The sequence below is a fragment of the Sarcophilus harrisii genome, chromosome 3, assembly GCF_902635505.1.
Source record: "Sarcophilus harrisii chromosome 3, mSarHar1.11, whole genome shotgun sequence".
NCBI lineage: Eukaryota > Metazoa > Chordata > Mammalia > Dasyuromorphia > Dasyuridae > Sarcophilus > Sarcophilus harrisii.
In genome coordinates this window covers 545,640,318-545,661,524 of record NC_045428.1, presented here as the reverse complement: position 1 = coordinate 545,661,524, position 21,207 = coordinate 545,640,318, and the positions used below count along the sequence as shown (strand labels likewise).

Genomic DNA, 21,207 nt, shown 5'->3' with positions numbered 1-21,207 from the left:
TCCGGCGCGGCCCCAGGGCATCCGTCTGTCTCGGGGCCTGAGGCGGGGGCTGCGCCTTTCCTGGGGGCCCTTGGATGAGAGGGGGGGCGCAGGGGCAGAGAAGCCGGGGAGGCGGGCCCCAGGGCGGGATGCTGGAAGCCCAAGGAAGGACCCGAGGGGCCTAAGGTGGAAGAGCCCCTCGCGGAGGGGACAAGCCGGAAAGACTAGCGGCCGGATCGTCCCCCGCGGTCCCCACCGCGCTCCGGGTCCCGCCCCTCTGTCCCGCCCGGGACGCTCGGAGAGCGGGAACGAGCCCCCCGCCGCGGCGCCCCCAGACGCGACAAGGCCGGAGGCGGGCCGGCCCCCGGAGCACTGGCCCGCCCCGCCCCGCCCACTCTGCGAAGCGACTCGGGCCGCGACGGGGCGGGTCACAGGTGGGGCCGGAGGTGGGGCCGGGGCCGGGGGCGTGCCTCCTGCCAGCGGCGCCGGCGCGGGTGAGTGAGCGGGACCGCGCGGGGGGAGGAGGGGACGGCGCCTCCTTGGGGGTCTCCGAGGTCTCCCCGCACGCCACCCTCAGCCCCCCGAGAGGCGCGTCTGGGGCCCTCGCGGAAGCTGGCAACAGCCGCCTTGTCCGTAAGGAAGCTTCCCGGGGAGAACGCGGGCGCCGCGGCTACTTTCTCCTAGGCTGGAAGCGCCGTCCTCCCTCTTCCCTCCTCCTCCTCTCCTCCCCCCAACGGGGGCCACCGCAGCGGAGGAAGAAGGGGGGGCGGCCGATCCTCCCACGGAGCGGGGGGTCCCGGGCTCCCGGGAGAGCCCCCTCAGACCCGCAGGGGCGGGGCCGGCGTGGCTAGCGGCCCTCTGGCTTCCGAGGCTCGGGGGGCACCGGGGAAAGAAGGAAGCTCGGGCTCTTCTGGGAGCAGAGGCATCTGGAGGGTGGCGTTCGGGGGCTCGGGAAGCCGGGGGCGAGTTTGGCCGGGACTCTGTTAGGGAGAAAGCGGGCTCGGGGGCTTGGGGTGAGTCCGGGGAGGGTGAGAAGTGGGAGCAGGATGCGGCACCGTGACAGCAGGAAAGCTGCCGAATCTGCTTCTTCCTCGCTGCCCCTCAGCCTCCAGCTCGGGTTTGGGTTAGGGAGGCCGGCCTTGAGACGCATTATGCAGCAATGGGAACAGAGAGCCCCGGATTCGAAGTCAGGGAGCTTGCTGCTTTCTGGGGCCTCTCTGCCGCTCAGTCCGCTTTTGTGAAGTGGGGGTTGGGGGCTAAAGGACGTTTCAAGTCTTCTCCAACTTTCAGTTCCACGTAGGGGCTGGAAGACTCTCAGGTCTCTCCCGTCTTCTGTGTATTTCGCGTCTTCCTTAGGACAAGGACAGAATGAATCGATAATCCTAAATCCTGGGCGTGGGCTAATCAAGTTATAGTTCAGTCCACTGCTAACATGAGCCCCCATTTCTATCAGTAGCGCTTCATTGGCAGAGAGTGAGCACCCCATCTCTGATGGCATTCAGGCAGGGACTGGCCCGACACCTGTCAGATACTCAGGAAGTCATCGGTGCAAGTGCCATTAATCCCATTTTGCACTTGGGGAAACTAAGTCATTAGATCAGGTCTAACATAGCACCCTCTTTCAAATGGAGCTTTCTTTTTCTTTTTTTTTTTTTTGGAGGGAAGGGGGAGCATAAGGCAATTGGGTTAAGTGACTTGCCCAGGGTCACACAACCAAGAAGTGTTAATTGTCTGAGGTCAAATTTGAACTCCGGTCCTCCTGACTTCAGATCCAGTGCTCCATCTAGCTGCCCCCTCAAACTGAGCTTTCTCAAGCACCTGCGCTCTGCACATTTAGTTTGAGGTGGGTGGGGAGACTGCCACAGTTGAGATCTTCTCTGGCTACCTGGGTCATGGGCTCTGTAAGAGACCCCCCCCCCCAGCTCTGAGGGCTTTTCCTGCTTAATGCTCCCCATAGTAAATAATTCTTCTCTGTAACATTCAGGTCCCCAGAAATCCTTCTCAGATGCAGGGTGTGGGCTCAGATGGAATCTCCAGCAGCTTGATAATTCCCAGGAGAGCAAGCAGATCCTGGAGTCTCCCCTAAGTATAGGCCCTCCCTTCCCCAGATGAAGGCCACTATCACTATCTCATCATCCTGAAGCCTCAGGGCCCCTCTTCTGTTCCCCAAGGCCCAGTCACAAGCAGGTTAAACTCCCTCCTCCCAGCCCTGCTGATACCTCTGCCAGCAGCCAATTAGGTTGTGATAATAAAGCCTGAGCTTCCTGGGGGGATGGACATGTGTAGTGCGAGAGGACTCCAGAGAGGAGAGATGTTGGACCAGTGGGAGAGGAGGGTCCCTAGCCTGGGGACTCTGGGTCCAAAGGCCTTGGCTTATCAGTCAGGATTTGAGGCTAGATTTCCCTGGCTCTGAGCAGGCCCAATCCTTGCAGAATGCTCTCATTGTTTCTCCCATTTTTCAGCCCTGTAGGCTAACCCCAGCAGCCAGCCTGGTCTGTGATTAAACTGTCCTTAGCCACACCTCTCTCTGCTTTCCTATCTCCAGCTGAGCTTCTGTCTAAAATGTGAATTACTCCCCCTTCCCCAAATACACACATTTTATTCTCCTTTAGACTCCGACATGCTTTCTTCCGTGCCTGATTATCATTTAGCTATGAGAGAGAAGAAAGAATTATGTCGGGGATATGGGTTGACGGTGGGATGGAGACCCAACATCCAATCTTAGTTGCACTACTAACTCACTGGGTGACGTGTGGCCTAAATTTCCTTACCGGTAAATGAGCAGATGGTAATAGGCTATAAAATCGGTTATTTTAAGGACCCTTCCAGTTTTGACATTCTATGTTCTAAGGTCCCATTCAGCACACTCTGTTTAAAGCTCTCTCCCAGATTTAAAATTCCTTGTGATATGGTCCTTCCTCTATTTTGTTATCCAGGTACCTAGAGGCCCTTCCAGATCTGGCATCCTGAATGAGCTGAATTCTAAGGTTCTTCCCAGCTGACAGTCTTAAGTGGAAAAATCCTCTAAATCAAAGATGTAAGAAAGCAGGGAATTGAGAAAGGAGCCTCCACCCAATGGGCCTTGGAGATGGGCACTTTCCTGCTCCAAAAGCTTCATTGGCTCCCTAGGAATTTCATGGATAAAATACAAATACCACAGCATAGCTACTTTACAATTGGGCTCCAACCTGGCTCTCCGTGGTAATTGATCATCATGCTCTCCAGTACATGCTACTTTCCAGCCCAATGGACCTATTTTCTATTCCCCAAAAATGGCATTCCATCTCTTGCCTCCATGGCTTTTTACAGTCTGTTTCCTATTCCTGGTAACCCCTTCCTCCTCTTGGTTCCTCTTGAAACCCTCTAGCTACTTTCAAATGCTCTCTCCAGTAAGATATCTTTCTTGATTCCTCTGTTGTTAGTACTCCTCAATCTGGTCCATGGACTCTGGAAGCAGGTTCTTAAGGAGTAAGTCACAGGTGCTTCTGATCAGAACCAGGATATCAAAGCAGACTAAAGACTTCTGGGGGGAGTCTGGGGTATGGAGACAACTTTCCCTCGATCCTTGAGCGTCCTCTCATGGGGGAAATGGCTAGCCACTCTTATAGCATCACAGAGTCTGGGGTTTGGAAAGAACTTCCCAACAACCCATACCTGAACAGGAAGTTCCCCTATAACAATAATTAATAGTAATAATTTCCATTTATGTAGAGCTTTAAGACTTGTAAAGGGCTTTTTTTCAGAACCTCGGAGGCAGATATGACAAAGTCATTGGACAGGCAAGCAGCAAGCATTGACTAAGTGCTTACTGTGTACCAGGCACTGTACCAAGTTTTGGGGATATAAACACAAGCCAAAAGAAAACACGGTCCGTGCCCCCTAAGCTTACATTCTAAAGAAGGAAGGCGGGGCAGCTAGGGGGCTCAGTGGATAGCGCAGCAGCCCTGAAGTCAGGAGGACCTGAATTCAAATCTGGCCTCAGACACTTAACACTTCCTGGCTGTGTGACTCTGGGCAAGTTACTTAACCAATTGCCTCAGCAAAATAAAATAAAGAAGGAAGGCAACACACAAAAGGGAGCAGGAGGAGGACAGGAAAATCCTTAGAACCCAAAGCTCAACCTAGAGAGTTATCAGCCAAACTTTCTGCTTGAAGACTTCCAGGAGCTGGCATTTTACTGTCCCCCTAGCCAGCACATTCCACTTCTCATTAGCTCTGATTATTGGAAGCTTTTCATTACAATGAGCCAAGATTCCTCCTTGCATCTTCTACCCATTGCTCCCGGAGAACCAAGAATAATCCCACGCCTGAGTGGCCTGTAAATGCTTAGTTGTTCAGATCAAGGGGTTGGGGAGTCCGGCCCTCTCGTTGGTCCAGCCCACCGGGATATAGGCTGGCTGCTCCTAGGCCACTGAGGTTGAGAGTGGCTGTATGAAGACATTTAGGTCCCACTCAGCAGCAGAGACTGGTTGAGCCCCTCCAGCATCCTGCTAGAGCAGCTCTTCACGTTTTTGTGTCCTAGACTCTTTGGGCAACCTGGTGAAGACCCTTTCTCAGAATAATATTCTTAAATAATTGAAGGAAATCCTAAATTTACTGAAAATAAATGGGGAAATAGTGAAAATAAAGGTGGTTTCCCCTCCCCCCAGCTTCATAGACTCCTTGAAACCTATCAATGGACTCAAAATGATGCACCCCTGAGCTAGAGAAGGAATCCCCAGCCTGGGAGGGCTCATCCTGAGTCCTGCCCCGAGTCTTTGTGAACCCCAAAGCCCAAGCAAAGGAGGTAATGGGGCTATGGGGCCTCCCCTTGTAAAATAATAGTAATAATAATAATTTACATTTACATTAGATTTTAAGGTTTACAAAAAGGTCAGAACTTGAAAGGGCTGTACTAGAACATGCAATACAGAATTTCAGAGCTAAGAGAATGATCTCAGACCTGGGCGTTTGCTGTTGCCCCCTCCTATCTGGTCTGGGAAGGCAGTAGTATATAGGGGGTGGTGCAGTGGGGAGATGAATAATAGCGATATCACTGTTGAAGACTGTGGGCCCTTTAAGGAGGGAGACAAAAACAATTAGCCAGCCTGAGCATTGCATCAGCTGGAGCCAAGAGGGTCCCCTGGGAGGGCTGGGGTGGGGAAGGGGGGGGTGTACTGATGGTTTTATTTCATTAGCGCCATGTGAGTGCTCTCACCTCAGCCTGGCCTGATTGTCCCCTTTCTGCCCCTCCCCATTCTCTGCCTTCCCCTCCCTGGGACTTCAGGTTCTTTCATCTCCCTATTCTAGCCTCAGTTTCTCCATCAATCAAAGGAGGCTAACAAGTTCATTTTCTCTCTCTCTCTCTCTCTTTCCCTTTCTCCCTCCCTCTCCTTCTCTCCAACGTTGTGTGAGGGGGAATGGAAGACTAAATGAGATCGGTATATTCAGCTTTCAGAATAGTAATCAAAGCCTTTAATTAACAATCAGAAGATCTGGGTTGGAATATCTCTTCTGCAACTGACTGGGCCAGCCTCTTCCCCGCCATGAACCTCAGTTTCCTCATCTATAAAATGATTGGCTCGTACTTAATGATTTCCAGGTCCTTCTAACTCTACAGATGGTCTGTGGGTCCTGCCTGCTCTGACATTTTATGTTCTCTGTTCCAGTAGAATGTAAGCTCGCAGAGGGCGGGGATGATTTTATTTTTGCCTCCCTGCACCCAATGTCAACACCTGCACATAGGAAGTGCTGAATGTTTCTTAAATGGAACTGAATCCTAAGATGTTCCTAGCTCTGATTGTTTGTGATTCTGTGAGTCTGCCTGTAAGGATCGGGTCACATGCCGTGCCGGGATTTATGATGATGATTAAGGTCCAGAAACAGGGCTCTGCTCTTCCCTATAGGCCTGTGGCCTTTGTTATTCCCAGCCTCCTTCCACTGGTCTCCTCTCCCTCCACAACTCTCCATAGACAAAGATGGAGAACAATTGGAACCCCTGGGAACAAGCCTTGTTTACACACGGTCCACTCACAGGGGGCCTATTCCCCGAGGCTTCCTTCCTTTCCAGCTTCCCTCCTAGGACTAGAGTTATAGCCTTGTTGATGAAGCTGGGGGTCCTGGAGAAGGAGAGGTTAGGCTGGCCTTGGAGAAACGTTCTCCATGATTTCCCATCACGAGACTTACAGACTATGCCAGTTATCTCTTTATGTTTACACTTAAGGGGCTTTTTTTCACCCACCTTTAACCACTGTTCCCCCCTTCAGATTCTCCCACTTCCAACCCATAGAATTCAGCCCTGAAGAAAGCAACGTGGAGGGCTTCTCAAGACCAGACGGTTTAAGTAATTTCTAGGGGTTAAGATTTTCTCATTGCTCTTGTGGCCTAATAATAATAATAATAATAATTAAAGTTGAGAAAACAGAAACAGAGAGCGGGTGACTTGCCCAATGTCCCACAGCTAGAAAGTGTCTGAGACTAGATTTACCCTCGGTTCTTTCTGACTTCAGACCTGGCTCTCTAACCACCATGCTGCTGCTTAAGAGTAATAAATCTCCTATACTTCCCAGCTCACTTAATCTTCAATCACTCTATTGTGGCTGGGTCCAGGGCTAGTTTCTCCTTGTCCACTTTTCTCTGAGGAATCCTCTGGGCCATGGACAACAATGACCTAGAACTTGCTTTGGGGGAGCATATATTCCAATAGAGAAAGAAGCCTACATGTCAAGACAGCTCATTTAAATGCACATTGTTGTAATTATCATGGTGGTGGTGGTGGCTGAAAGGAGAGTTCACTATGAGCTGTTATAGTAATTAAGGAAGGCTTCCTGGAGGAGGTGAGCTCCTGTTAGATTTGAGGGGCAGTTAGGTAGTGCAGTGGGTAGAGCATCAGCCCCGAAGTCAGGAGGACCTGAGTTCAAATATGATCTCTTAACACTTCCTAGCTGTGTGACCCTGGGCAAGTCACTTAACCCCAATTGTCTCAGCAAAAACAAAACAAAAGAAAAAGAAAAGATTTGGAAAGGAGAGAAAAGGCAAAGAAATGACAGGAACAAAGTTACAGAAGAGAAATTCTGCCCCTTCCCCCTTCCCAGTCTCTTATCCCAGGTTTCCTCTCCCAGCTCCACGAACAGAATAGAATCCTTAACAAGGAACCAGGAGTTGGATTCTAGTCCCAAATTTGCCATCTACAGCTTCACTGTATAACTTTGGGCAAGCAACTCCGTCCCGCCAGCCTCGGCAGCCTTTTCCAGGTAATGTGTGCTCTCTGAGGAGTTAGAGACTTCAAGTGCCTCCCCCACCATACCCTCAGGGGTCAAAACGGGCCCCAAGCGGGCCTTCTTCCCCTCCATTCCACTCCCATCTCCGCAGCTAATGCCTTAGGGGAGGGACAGCCGACTGGTGGGAGGAGCCCTGGGTGGGCGCCGGGACATCAGGGTCCCTCACGGGGGGAGGGGGGTGACTTGGAGCCAGCCAAAGCTGCTGGAGCCATCTCTCCGTGGGATCTGGGCCGGGAAGCCGGGACAGCTCCCTCCCTGCTTCCAGCAAGAAGCTGCCCGGGCAGTGGGGGAGGGGGCTGCAGCAGGCTCTGCCCCTGAAGAAAGTTACTTTTTGAAATATTGATGAGGCTGCAAGCTGTGATCACTTGCCTTGTGGGCGAGGGGAGGGGGGCGGGGCAGGGGGCCTGCTGGGAAGCCCCAGGGACCCCTGCCGACTCCTCTTCCTACTGCCCGCCAGCCTGCCTGGCAACCGCTGTCCGTGGTGCTGCCCGGACCCCAGGTCCCCAGAGCCACTCGCCGAGCCCGTCTTTCCCTCGAGTCTCACAGCAGTTCCTGACCCCTCTCCTGATCCCACCCAGGGGTCCCTTAAAGGGAGCCCCCCACATTCGTCTCCTGTTTAATCCTGGCTCCCAAAGAGAGCCCTTCTACCCTCACCGGTTCCCCTAAAGGATACTCCAGCGTGTTAGAACACAAAATGTAGAATGCCAGGACTGGGAGAAATCTTAGAAATCATCCAACCTAACCCTTCCCCCATCGTGTGGCTAAGGATCCTGATACACAGGAAAAAAAGATCTACTTACCCAAGGTCAAATCGAAAGTCAACTGAGCCAGGACTAGAATCTAAGCAGCTTTAGGATTCTAAAACATTATACTGCTCTTTGCCCTGGCAGGTGGTCAGGTGGAATGGAAGGAGCCCCACCAGCCTAAGCCCCTTGTCACTGGGACTGCTATCTTAATCTACTTCCCCTCCCCCCACCTCACCCTGGGGAGACGCTCAAATGGCTCAATTTGGCCAAGACGTCTCCCGTTCCCAGGGTCAGTTCCTTTGACTCCACCCAAGCCCAGTTATGGGACAAAGAAAAGTGTATTTTCTTCTCCCTCGGCTTAAAGAGGAGGGAAAGTTTCCTCTTGTCTTCCTGCATATCTCTGACCATCTTTCCCTGTTTCTGCTAACCCCTTTTTACACCCACACCTTAAATTCAAGTAGCCCACAAGGCTCTTTGCTCTAACTATAAATATTCTCTCCCTTGGCAGTCTCATTCTCTTCCATGACTTCATGTAAATAAGCCCCCAAATCTTGGTTATATAAAAATAAAGAACTTTTTACACAACCAGTTAAATATCCACCTTCAGCTCTGACCTCTTCCCTAGGCTTCAGGTTCCCAGCTCTACCTGCTTTCAGGACACATTCACCTGAATGTCCTATCCCACATTTCAATCTCATCCTTTCCAGATTAAGCTTATTCTTTTCCTCTAAACCTGCTTCTCCTTCTGGCATCACTATTTTCTGGTTACCCGACCTCCCCTGTTTCTTTCTTTCTTTTTCTTTTTTGTTTGTTTTCTGCATGTTTTTATTAATATTGTTTTCTCAAGGAAATCTTTTGGTCGTGAGAAAATGATGAGAAGAAGAGTAAAGGTGCATCACTGTCTAAGAAGCTTCTTTTTTTTTTCTCCCTTTAGTTATTTCAAACAGACTCCATCACTTCTCTTTTTCAAAATTATTTTAATCATTAATGATCCTTAAAGTCCTATTGTCCTCAGATTACGAAGGTGTTAGAGAAGAAACCCTGATCCAGTTCTATCTGTGTCTTCCATTTATTAACTGTGGGCTTGGGAAAGTTAGTTAAGCATTCTTAATCTCAATTTCTTAGGTTTGGGGCTCCGAATTGTACCTTATTGACTATTTGAGCATGTCTTCTCTTAAGCTGTTCTTGTGCCTAAGCTTTCCTCATCCTCAGATGACTTAAAATTCCCTGCTTCATGTAGCTTTCAGGAAAGCATGTTTTTGAAAAGTCTAAATGGCTCATCTCCTCATCTGTGAATTAATTAAGCACACCGAATCTCAGTTTCTCCAATTGAGTCCTAGTGGAGCTAAATGTCTGTTTGTACAAGTCTCTTGACCATTCTGTGCGCCTCTGTTGTCCTCATCTGAAAATAAGTCAAATGATATTATTTAAGCTCTTTGGCCCACAGTTTTTGTTTAGCAAGCACTTATAATGCATTCAAGCTTAGCTGTTGTATAAAGATGATAACCCATTTTCTCCTTTGTGAAATGAAGATAATCATAAATGCCTTACTTATGATCCTCCCTTGTTTCTAATTTCAAAGTAATTTTTTTTTACTCTTTCCTGTCTCTCACTTCTTATGTTCAATCGATCACCAGGATTTTTTAATTCCCTGAGAGTGCTTGACGTTGTCCTCTCGTGTTCCACTATCACCCGTTCAGTTCAACGCCTCATTACCACCCACCTGTACTATTCAATAGTTTTCCAACCAGTTTTTCCATTTCCTTTCTGTCCCTTATTTAATACATCCTTATCTTCCTGGTGATTAGAATCAGAAAATTTCAGAGTTGGAAAGAATTTCAGTAGCCCTCTGGGGCAAGCTGAGCTTGACAAAAATTTTACCATGCATACACAGTTAGACCTGAAAGAGATGATAGAAACCATTTAATCCAACCCCACTGTTTTATATTTGGGAAAGTTGGGGTTCCAGAAGATTAAGTGATTTTGTCACTGGTGATCCTGAATAAATCATTTAATCTCTCTCTGCCTCAGTTTCCTAATCTGTAAAATGAGATAATGATTGCACCACTCTTGTGAAGATCATATTTAATACATTACATTAGTAGCTATTAGTGTTCAGAGCCCAAATTCAAACGTAAGCCCTGTGATTCCCCATACAGTCCTCTGTCCACTGTACCATGCTGTTTTCCCTACAAGCCTTCCACAATATCCCCTACAAGGAGTCATCATGCTACTTTTCCTTTCAAAAATGTTCTGTGGCTCCCTATTGCCAATAGATTAAAGTTCAAGCTTCTTTTTCCTGTCACTCAAGTTCTTTTGCAATTTTATGCCAACCTTGCTTTCAAATTTTTGATCCTACTTTTTACTCTGTCTGAAATGTCTTCCTTCAATCCATTGAATTTATTCCTTTTTAAAAATTTAATTCAAATGCCACTTCTTCCAAGAAGCCTTATCCTGACACAGCTAATAACCATCCTCCTCAGATGTCATATAGTACTATTTAATTTTGTAACACTCTAATACTCTTAGGTAATAATTTGTGGCATAGTCTCTGTGAGACCTGTATACTCCCCAAGGATAGGAAAGGAGCTTTTGTTATCTTAAATGGGCTTATTCCCCAGAAGTATGTCCAGGGGTTTACCTGTAGCAAGCACTTAATAACTATTTGCCCAATTGAAGAGAATAGACATCTCTGACTCTAGCCTCTCCATCCAGCCATGGGCTTCTAAATCCCAACCTGTAAATACCCAAAGGAGAAATCAATTCTGAGGGCTGTAAACTTGAGGGAAACAGAGAACTAAAGAAGGAGTCTTTCTTTTTGATAGTATTTTATTTTTCCAATTACATGTAAAGATCGTTTTCAACATTGATTTTTGTAAGATTTTAAGTTCCACATTTTGCCTTCTTTCCTCCATCCTTACCATCCTCCCCAAGACAGCAGGCAATCTGATATCGGTTATGCATGTAGAGTCATTTTAAACACACTTCCATATTAGTCATGTTATAAAAGAAAAAAATCAGAGCAAAATGGAAAAACTACAAGAAAGAAAAAGCAAAAAAAAAAAAAAGGTGAAAATAGTATGTTTTGATCTGCATTCAGTCTCCATAAGTATTCAGTATCCATTCTGATTACAAATAGCATTTTCCATCTTGTGAAAAGCTAAGTCCATCATAGTTGATCAACACACAATCTTGCTGTTACTGTGTATAATGTTCTCATGGTTCTGCTCACTTCACTCAGCATTAGTTTATATAAGTGTTTCCAAGCTTTTCTGAAATCAGTTTGTTCATCATTTCTTATAGAACAATAATATTCCATTCCATTCATATACATAACTAATTCATCCATTCCCCAACTGATGGACACCCACTTATTTTCCAATTCCTTGCTATTACAAAAAGAGCTGCTACATTTTTGCACATGGGGGTCCTTTTTCCTTTGTTTATGATCTTGTTGGGATGCAGACCCAGTAGTGAGACTGCTGATTAAAGGGTATGCACAATTTTAAAGCTTTTGAGCATAGTTCTACATTACTCACCAGAATAGTTGGATCATTTCACAATTCCATCAACAATGCATCAGTGTTCCCATTTTCCCACATCTCCTCCAACACTTATCATTATCTTTTCCTGTTATCTTAACCAATCTGGTAGATATGCGGTGGCAACTCAGAATTGTTTTAATTTGCATTTCTCTAATCAATAGTAATTTAGAGCACTTTTTTTTTTTTCATATGGGTATAGATGGCTTTAATTTCAAGAAAAAGTCCTTTGGCAATGGGGATGGGAAAGGCCAGATATCTGTGACTTCTGGTTCAGGAGACTGATTTTGGATTAGCTGGATTCTGTGCCTTACCTTGCCTTTCTAGTTCTCCCAGAAAGTTTATAGTCCTGCCTTTCTGTCCTTGGGTTTTATTAAATTTATTCCTGATTGAGTTACTACTAGCCTGGCTGTGTGACTTTAAGTTCTTCCATTTCAGTGGGCTTCAGTTTATTCTTCTGCAAAATGGGAGGTAGTTGGAGTAGATCAATAACAAAAAATCCTTTGGGCAAGGTTTATTTCATTTTCACAAAGCAAAATATCTTGCACATAGTAGGTGCTATATTATATATATTTGTTGTTGTTGAATGTATAAGAGCCCTTCAAACCTTACAGACCTATAAGATTCTATGATCTGAGTCCAGTCACTTCCCTTCTTTGGGCCCTCAGTTTGCTCTTTTGTGAAAAGATGGGAGGGTCTGTGGTGGTGGATGATCTCTAAGGATCCAGCTATCTGTCCCAACCTGTGGTCCAAGAAAAAAGAGGAAAGAACGGGATCTCAAGGAACCCCAATCCAACTTGGGCCGCACCCCTTTCCCCCTTCCAACCCATTCCCGGGTCGGGCTGGAGAATTGGGTCAGCATGGTTGCCATGGAGATGAGATCTGCTCCCGCCCCCGCCCCCTCCCTCTGGAAACCTTCCTATGCTCCTCCTTTGTCATCCATCCCCCCTCCTGCCGCCAGACTAGGCTCTGTGTGAGTGTGTGAGTGTGTCTGTGTGTGTGTGTGCACGCGCCTGCTTGCAAGCGTACGTGTATGTCTGTGTATGAAAGAGAGGGAGAGAGGGAGGGGAGAGAGAGAGAGAGAGAGAGAAGGGAGGGAGGGAGGGAGGCAGAGGCGCTCGGGCTCAGGGCTCTGCCTGGACCTCACCCTCAGACTCTGCGGTTGCCGGTAAGACCCCCGGATCCCGCAGCCCCGGGCAGGTGAGTGTCTGCTTGTGCGCTGTATGTCTGTCCGCGTCTCCCCGGCGTTTGCATGCACGGCTCTCTGGCCATCCGCGAGCATCCCCCTGGGGACCCGGCGGCGGCTCGTGGGGTCTGGACCCCGGGGAGACGATCCCCCAAGCCAGGGCAGACACGTGCTCCCAGTGCCTTCCTCTGCTCCCTGGCCATCTTTAGGGCTCTCAGGGCGTGTACTCGGGCATCTGCTTGGCTGTGTGGGTGCTCACCTGCCTTTCCGTGGGTCCCCGCGTGTGTCTGTCTCTGTGTCACTGTTTGCTTGTGCTGCTTGATGGATTGCCTGCTTCCTGTGCACACCTGGGAGGCTACAGTGACTCTGCCCCGGGCCTCAGCGCCCAGCCTCGGGAGGAGCCCGGGCAGGAACGGTTGGGGCCGGCAGTGAGCTGGGGTTCTGGGGGAAGCCCACTGGGGTAGCTTCGCAGGCCTGGGACCCGTGTCTGTTCCTACCAGCAAAACTGTCAGGCCTGGAGCAGGCAGAGAAACCCAGGATTTCATCCTCCCTAAGTGGCTCTTGAAGCCCCAGCTGGGAGGAACCCTCTCTTCCAGGCAGTGGGAGGGGGTGTCAGGCCGGGGGACCCCTGGATTAGATACAAATGGGGTGGGGCTTGGGGGGGAGGCGGCCCTGGGGCCCCTCCTCATTCTAAACCGAGCTCCATACGTCTCCCTCAGGGCACCCATCCCAATTACTTTGGGGTAACTGTGAGTGGACTTAGCTGGTAAATCAGAGGCTCAGTTCCAATGCTCCAGGAGAACAAGCTCTTAAGAGGGGCCCCCCGGCAACAGCGGTGGCAGCGCTGATTCCTTTGGGGATGCCAAGAACCGCACCCACATTTTTCAGTTTGGTGAGTTTAAGTTTTTTGTTTGTTTTTTATGGAAAGGGGATGGGTTACTCTGACCATTAAGGAAGAGGCTTTCTAAGCTAAGTAGAACCTTACCTCATCTCCCTTCCCCCTGAGAGGGACCAGAGTCCATTTTCAGCCAGTCGTCCCTGGACAACTGGGAGAAATGGGGCACAGCAACAATAGACACTTATCGTGCACCTACTGCACGCAAGACTCTCATTCTCAGCTCTTGGGATTTAAAGATAAGCTCCACAGATTTCAGGGAGTGTATAAGGGGAGATAGGGGTGTTTGTGAAGTTGATGCTCCTGACCCTCCCATGGCAAGACAGGAGACACTGATCTACCAGGAAATGGCCTCTTACTTGCCATATGTTTTGAGGAAAATTCCTTGATCTCTTGGACTTTGGTTGATATGTCTGTGAAATGGGACTGAAAATAGAAATGCAGCTTCCCTCAGGTTGTTGTGGCTCAGTCTGGGTTCTTCTATTAAGTCACTCTGTGATCTCATGTAGGTCCCTTCCTAGAGGAGTCCTTTTTCGTCATCTGTAAGGTGGGGATTTGGGGGTGAGATGCAATGCTCTGTGAGATATATTTCAACCTCTGACGTTATGTTCCTAGGTCCTTCAGGCTTGTATAAGAGTATGAGTTCAGCCCCGAGAACAAGCTGGCTTGTTGGAAGGGCTGGTCGATCAGTTAAGATGGACAGATGGATATACTTGACAAGTGTGAACCCCATAGAGAGTCCTTCCCCCCCATTGGCTGGGGCCGAGGCCAGAACTGAGGGGAGCTATCCTACTGGGCAGTCACGAGGGATGAGTAGACAGAGGGCAAATGGGCTCGTGCCAGGTCTTTGAACACACATCCAAGTTTCTCAGCATTAAGTCCTTGGGCTGGTGGGGACCCCGGGGACTGGAGAGGAGGTGGGAGGATCCTGTGGTCCTTGGCTCTTGAGGACAGGATATGAGGAGCCAATCCTTCCTACTCTTAATAGTCTAAGGGCTTTCTCTGAGGGAGCAGCAGAAGCGGAGATGAGATAAGGACTCACAATATGAAGCTCTTTAACTACCTCAAGGAGACAGAGCTAACATGCAGGGGAAATTGCTTCCCTGGAAGGGGTCAATTCCCATCTGACTGAGAAAGCAAGGATGGAAAAAAAAAAAAAAAAAAAGGCTTATCAAATCCACCCAACAGATACTGAATATATTTGCTTTGGTTCTTGGTCTCTAGATCTCAACCTCCTCGTCTATAAAATGTGGACAATAGACAAGATAGACTAGCAGGACTCCCAGCTCTGACAATTGATGTTCCAGCATTCTGAGTTCTTGGGCCGCTTTGGCTTGTGTTCTATGTTCTGTTTTAACATCCGGTATCACATCCTCTTCCTGTTCCGACATTGTGTTCTGTGTTCTAAATTCATTCCTGCTGTGATGTTCTATGTTCTGTGCTCCAAGATTCCTTCCACCTCTGACATTCCCTGTTCTGTGATCAAAGATTACTTTCTGCAGTGTAGGCTATGTTCCTACCCTTTTCAGCTCCAGCCCTGTCTGTTCTGGTGTTCTGACTCCGACATTCTCAGTCCCTCATTCTAAGGTTCCTGCCAGCTTCAGTTCTATCTTCCATTTTTAAACATTCTACCTTCAAGCTTTCCTCCCAGCCCTAATATTCTATGATCAAAGTTTTAAAATTCTCCCCTGCTAGGATAGCCTATTATGTAGGATCCCTTGGAGCTCTGATATGTGTTCCATCCTCTGCCCAAAGCTCCACACTTCCAGCCCCTCCTTCTCCTGTGATCCAGGGACATGAGTGTGATGGGGTGAATATAGGCAGGTTTGGGAGGCCTGGAAAGAGTAACAAGGGAGTAGAGGCGTGTCCCTTGGGGAGAAAAGCTGCTTTGGGAGCTCAGGCCCTGAAACCCGAGTTCCCAGAGTTGTGCGTGAATACAAGGAAAGAGAAGAAAAGGAGACAGCATGGTAGGAATTGAGTCATCAAGTATTTCTAAAGTGCCACATTCCAGGGCACTGTGATCAACACCAATACAGGGTAAACAGCCCCAGCCTTGTAATCGGGAGGCCTGGTTCTAGCCCCCCAACTCACTTTGTGATCTTGATCCAGTCCCTAGCCCACTCTGGACCCCAGTTCCCTCATCTGCAAAATAAAATCGTGGAACGAATTTTTCGTTTAGAGATAGAGAACCCATATTCAACCCCCCCCCCCCCGGTTCCACTTACTACTTCTGTAAACTTGAGCAAGAAATAATTTTTCCTAGCCTTAGTTTCCCCGCTTTGGTCAGAAGGCCTTTAAGGTCTCCTCTAGCTCCACTGCCGGTTTCTAATCTTCCTCCTCATTCTCGCCTACGTGTGTTTCCTGGGTCACAGTGTCCTCAGAGCCCCAGGCAGGTCAGGTCCCTCGGACACTTTTTGATATTGTCTCTGGTTCAGGGATTCTTAGTAGCTCCCGCTAGGTCGAGCTGACAGTTTACCTTTCCTGGAAGTCAGAGGATCTGCCCCGTAGAAGAGGAGGGCTGTCAATTATTCACAAGGGGGAAGAAAATTGAGCCACTAGGCTGGCCGAGCGGGATTCCATCCCCTTACCTGGAGGGGGCAGCCGCTGACCAGCCTGCCTTGGCTTGGGACAGGTTGGGCCGGGGGCCTTGCAAAGGCAGCTTTTGTAATCCTGCAGCCTAACGGACTTCAGCCTTTCTTCTAGGATCCCGCTCCCCAGTCCAGGCCCAGGAGACATGGTAACACCTCAGAGGAGCCCTGATCTGGGCCCCTGAGTGAGGGAAATATAGTCTTGTCCTGGAGGAGCAGATAGACATCTGTTTGCACACAGATGGAGCCCTGCCGGCTCCCAGGGTGGGAGGGACCCGTCATTCCTGCCCTGGGTCTAGTTCCTCTGCTTCCGCTGCAGGTGAAGGCTTGGGCTAAGGCCAGAATATGGCCTGGGGACTTTGGTGACCCGGGGCCCTCTCCTTTTTGTTCCCAGTGCTGCCTGTGGGCTCAACACCTTTGGGACCATGTTTGATGGGGAGCCGGGCACAGGCCCAGCAGCGTCCTCCCGGAATGTGGTTCGCAGCTCCAGCATCAGTGGCGAGGTGTTTGGTGGTGGCGGGGAGCAGGCCGGGGGCACAACTGGGGCCAGCACTGCCAAGAAGCGCCGCAGCAGCCTGGGGGCCAAGATGGCAGCCATCGTGGGCTTGACCCAGAGAAGCCGGAGCTCCCTCCAACTGCCCCAGCCAGGTAAGGGCATGGGTGAGAAATGGGCAAGATCCTGGGAGCAGCTGAGGGTCAGTCCTGGCCAGGCAACTGTACAAAGGCCAAGCAAAGATGGAAGTGTGTGTGTGTGTGTGTGTGTGTGTGTGTGTGTGTGTGTGTGTGTGAGAGAGAGAGAGAGAGAGAGAGAGAGAGAGAAACAGAGAGAAAAAGAGAGAAAAACTAAGAGAGAGAGGAGAGAAAGAGAGAAAAAGAGAGGAGAGACAGAGAAACAGACAAAATGTGTGTGTGAGAGAGAAACAGAGAAAGAGACAGAAAAACGGAGAGAGAGAGAAAGAGAAACACAAAATGTGTGTGAGAGAGAAACAGAAAGAGAAAGAGAGAGAAAGAGAGGAGAGAGAGAAACAGAGAAACAGAGACAGAGACAATGTGTGTGTATGAGAGAGAGAGAAGAAACAGAGACAAAGAAAGAAAAGAGGAAAGACAGAGAGAAAAACAGAGAAGCAGAGACAGAGAGAAACAAAGAAAAAGAGAAAGTGTGTGTGTTTGTGTGTGTGAGTGCAAGCATATCTCTGATCTGCCAAAAAAACTTTTTGATGGGAAACTCACTCTGTGCCCAGCACTGGGAGTAAAGGAACAGAGAGTCTCACAGTCCCACAATAGACAGGGACTAAAACATAAATATCACTGCCCCAGAGGTCACCCAAAGACAGTCAGACCCAGCCACATCACAGAGCACTCTCAGACATGGACAGACAGATCGCCGTGTCGAGTCCTGCCCTCCAGGAGGGGACGTTGTTGTGAGAGCGTGTCCCCACATTTCATCTATGGGCAGGTACAAGGACGAGCAGATTTTGGAGGAGAGGAAGCTGGCAACTAGAGGGATTAGGAAAAGTCTTATGGAATATGGGGCTGGAATGGAATCTGGAAGGAAATGAGGGATCCTAAGGAGAGAAGGCCGAGCATTTGGGGGCTGGGAGATGGCTCGTAACCACTGGGACTCAGACACAGGAAACAAAGGCCAGTGTTTGGGGAAAGCTGGGAAGGCCAGTCGGAGTAGGCCGGAGCACAGGGGAGGCTGGTAAACAAGGCCGGGAAGGAGGTTTGGGGTCAGCTTGAGGAGGTTTTAAATGCCAACCAGAGGAGTTTGTGTTTGCTCCTGGGAGAGGGGCCATAGATTATTGATGGAGGATGTGGTGATGGCTTGGACAAGACATGCAACTGTGTGGAGAATGGCCTGCAAGTGGGTAAGCCTTGAGGCAGAGAGACCAACGAGCTGAAATCACGCTCATTTGACATTTTCTACCATGGAAAATGATTTTTAGACTGAGCAAAAGAGACAAAGAAGTTTAACAGAGCTAAAATTCAGGGTAAGTGAACAGCCAGACAACTCAACTCTGACTGTTCTCCATGAGTTCAAGTTACCAGGGCCAGAACTGTCTAATTTTACTGAAAGAACTGGTGGGTGCAGCTGCTAAATCACCACTAAGGCCTCTTTTTTTTTTTTTTTTTTGGTAGCAATTAGGGTTAAGTGACTTGCCCAGGGTCACACAGCCAGGAAGTATAAAGTGTCTGAGGCCAGATTTGAACTCGGGTCCTCTTGGTTCCAGGATCGGTGCTCTATCCACTGCTGCCCCAACCACTGGCACTTCTTGAGAGACTGGGGAGAATGGGAGAGGGGTTTCTTAGGATGAATTTGTACAAATGTTCTTTCAGAAGAGGAAAGAAGATGGTGCCTTTATTAGTTATCTCGTGGGTTCAAGATGAATATCACAGGAGATCATATATAAAATGCTTTCTAATCTTAAGATGCAATGTAAATGATAGCTCTTAATAGTGCTGCTGTTAGCAGTAGTTGTAGTAGCACTCGAACAATATAGATTGTGTTATTAAAAGGGAGAAACCATAATCACAGAGTCCTGGATTCATCCAGAAAAAGCCACTTCTTTTTTTGACAGTGTAACTAGATGGGAGATCAGGGGAAAGTTGGAAACAGTTACCCTTGGACTTAAATGCCCAGTACAATGCCTGGCACACCTTAGGTGCTTAATAAATGCTTTCTGGTTGAGTGACTGATCAGGCAAACCACTTGACAAGTTTCTTATGATCTATGTTCTTGTGGATTCATATTAGAGCTACAATTTGGGATAGAACCCAGAAATTGGTGGTTAATAGATAAATGTCATCTGAGACAGCAGCTTAGCAGCATGCCTTAGGGCTCTGTTCTTGGCCCTATTGTAGTCAATATTTTTGTCACTATCTTAGATGAAGAAATAGGGAACATGCTTGTCAAATTGGCATATGACATGAAGCTTGGAGCGAAAGGTAACACACTGGCAGAATTGGGATTACAGATGCTCTCAAGAGGGTAGAATGATGGGTCCTATTTAACAAGACATTTTAATAAAGATTCAAGCCATTCACTTTGGGTTAAAGAAACCCACACATCCACACAAGTATGGGAATGAGGAAGAGGTGACTTTGTATGAAAAAAAAGTCTGTAGATCTTAGTGGTCTTGAAGTTCAATGAAAGTCGACAAAGAGTCACATCAGCCTCAACACTTCACAGGTTCTTCAGCTGCCTGAAAGGGGGAACAGGGCCAGGGGGAAGGAGAAGTCTGTCTTCTGATTTGTCTTCTGCTCTGATCCGACAACATCTGGAGTATTGTGTTCAGACCTGGCCACACTTTTAAGAATGACATTGATTGTCTGGAGAGGAATGGGGAGGGGACTGGAGTCTAGATGATAAGTGGAAAAATTTGAAGCAGCAGGCCTTTTTAGCCTGAGAAGATAAGTTTAGGAAGGGATGTGGTTATGGTTACTCTCTCCCAATATCTGAGAAGCTGCCATGGAAGAAAGATTAGATTTGTTCTCCTTCTGTCTCGCACAGATACACAAATCATAGATGTACACACAGTCTGAGACAGATCAATCCTAGATCATTAAAGACAGCACAGCCCACAAATCCAACCCCTTCATTCAACAGAGAAGCAAACAGATCCAGCATTGGAGAATGGGTCCTCAAGGCTACACAACGGGTGGGGGAGCTGGTATTTGTACACGGGTTTGCCAGTTCTGCGTGCAGGATGATCTGTCTCCTCCATCAGTCGCACATACGTCTTAGTCACATGTAGCAACACAAACCCATAAACGTACACAATCACCCAAGATCACATGCCCGTACACATCACAGACACCCCACACACAATCCCTCTCTTCCTTCCTTCCTTCCTTCCTTCCTCTCACACACACGGGCATCACACTCAGAATCCCTGCCACCTCCCCATTTGCTGCAGGTTTGTGACACCCCAGACGCCAGCTGGTTTTGTTTTAAAACCTCTTCTTGCTTATTTTTGCTCAGAACAGCAACAACTCCCCCAGCCAATCTCAAAATAGACTGCCAGGATCTGGGGGGAGGGGAAAAGATAAGAAGGAGGGCATCTAGATTCTGGGGAAATGCTCCCCAAAGCTCCAGGTGGCTGTTGGAAAACTCCTTCCCACCTCCCTCAAAACATCCTGTAAGGGAAGGAGGGGAGCCAGCCTCACGAGGAGTTCATCTTCCCTTTTATAGGGCAGGGACTTTACGGAGTTTGGTTAGAGTGGCTTCTTAAAAGTGGTTTGTCTCTTCATTCTCTTGAGATGGTGATCCCAGGAATGACAGGGCAGGGCTGAGCTTAGGCCAGGGAATGTTGTCTAGGGACTCGAGTGTCAGGGTTCAGGATGTAGGTTTGGAAGTGGAGGACCAAGGAGGATGAGAGTCAAGGAGGTGAAGCGCGAGGTGTTGAGGGCTGGGGAAGTTGGAGCTAGGTCAGAATGGGGGAGGATGGAGTTTGGTGAGGGTTAGGGAGCTTGTGAATTGGATGTTGAGGAATCTGGGAGGTAGGTTGGAGTGTGAGGACTTCACATGGAAGGAGCAGCACTGAGGGAAGCAGCCGCCCCAGGGCCACAGAATAGACATTCATCAGGCAGTCAACAAAAGTTTATTAAGTGCCTACTATGTGCCAGGCACTATGCTAAGTACCAGACAGATTGAAAAATCAGCTTGGGTCCAAGAGGGAAATGCTAGTACACATGTACAGAGTAAGTCCAAGATAATTTGTTGGGAGGCAGCACAAGCTGGGAGGTAGGAAATCCTCACGTAGAAGGTGTTGCTTGAGTTGAGCTTTGAAGGAAGTTGAGTACTCTGGAGGTGGAGGCGACGCAAGAAAGCACGTTCAAAGCTGCAGAGTCAGAAATGGAACGTCAACAATGTGAAGCAGCGGGGAGGCCAGAGAGGGAGAGGAAATTTGCCCTCTTTGGTCTGAACACTTTGGATTACAAGCTTCAGTGCAGGTTAAGGAGGAGTTGAAGAGTTCGGGGTTTGGGGGGTACTAGACTTTGTAGGGGTTGGG

General features: G+C 48.6%; 1 protein-coding gene across 3 annotated transcripts in view; it reads left to right on the top strand.

Annotated features, from left to right (window-relative positions):
* Nucleotides 1-12,601: 12,601 nt before the first annotated feature.
* The window catches only part of RIMS3 (regulating synaptic membrane exocytosis 3), a 30,220-nt gene continuing 21,614 nt past the window's right edge, over nt 12,602-21,207 (top strand). The window contains exons 1-3 of one of the 3 annotated variants that reach the window (XM_031962253.1): nt 12,652-12,726; nt 13,432-13,604; nt 16,590-16,843. In XM_031962253.1, coding sequence (XP_031818113.1) covers nt 16,621-16,843 — 223 coding nt within the window. In that variant the 5' untranslated portion in view covers nt 12,652-12,726; nt 13,432-13,604; nt 16,590-16,620. Of the gene's footprint in view, nt 12,727-13,431; nt 13,605-16,589; nt 16,844-21,207 lie in introns of all 3 variants that reach the window. The other 2 variants (XM_031962252.1, XM_012545957.3) reach the window with 2 other exon arrangements.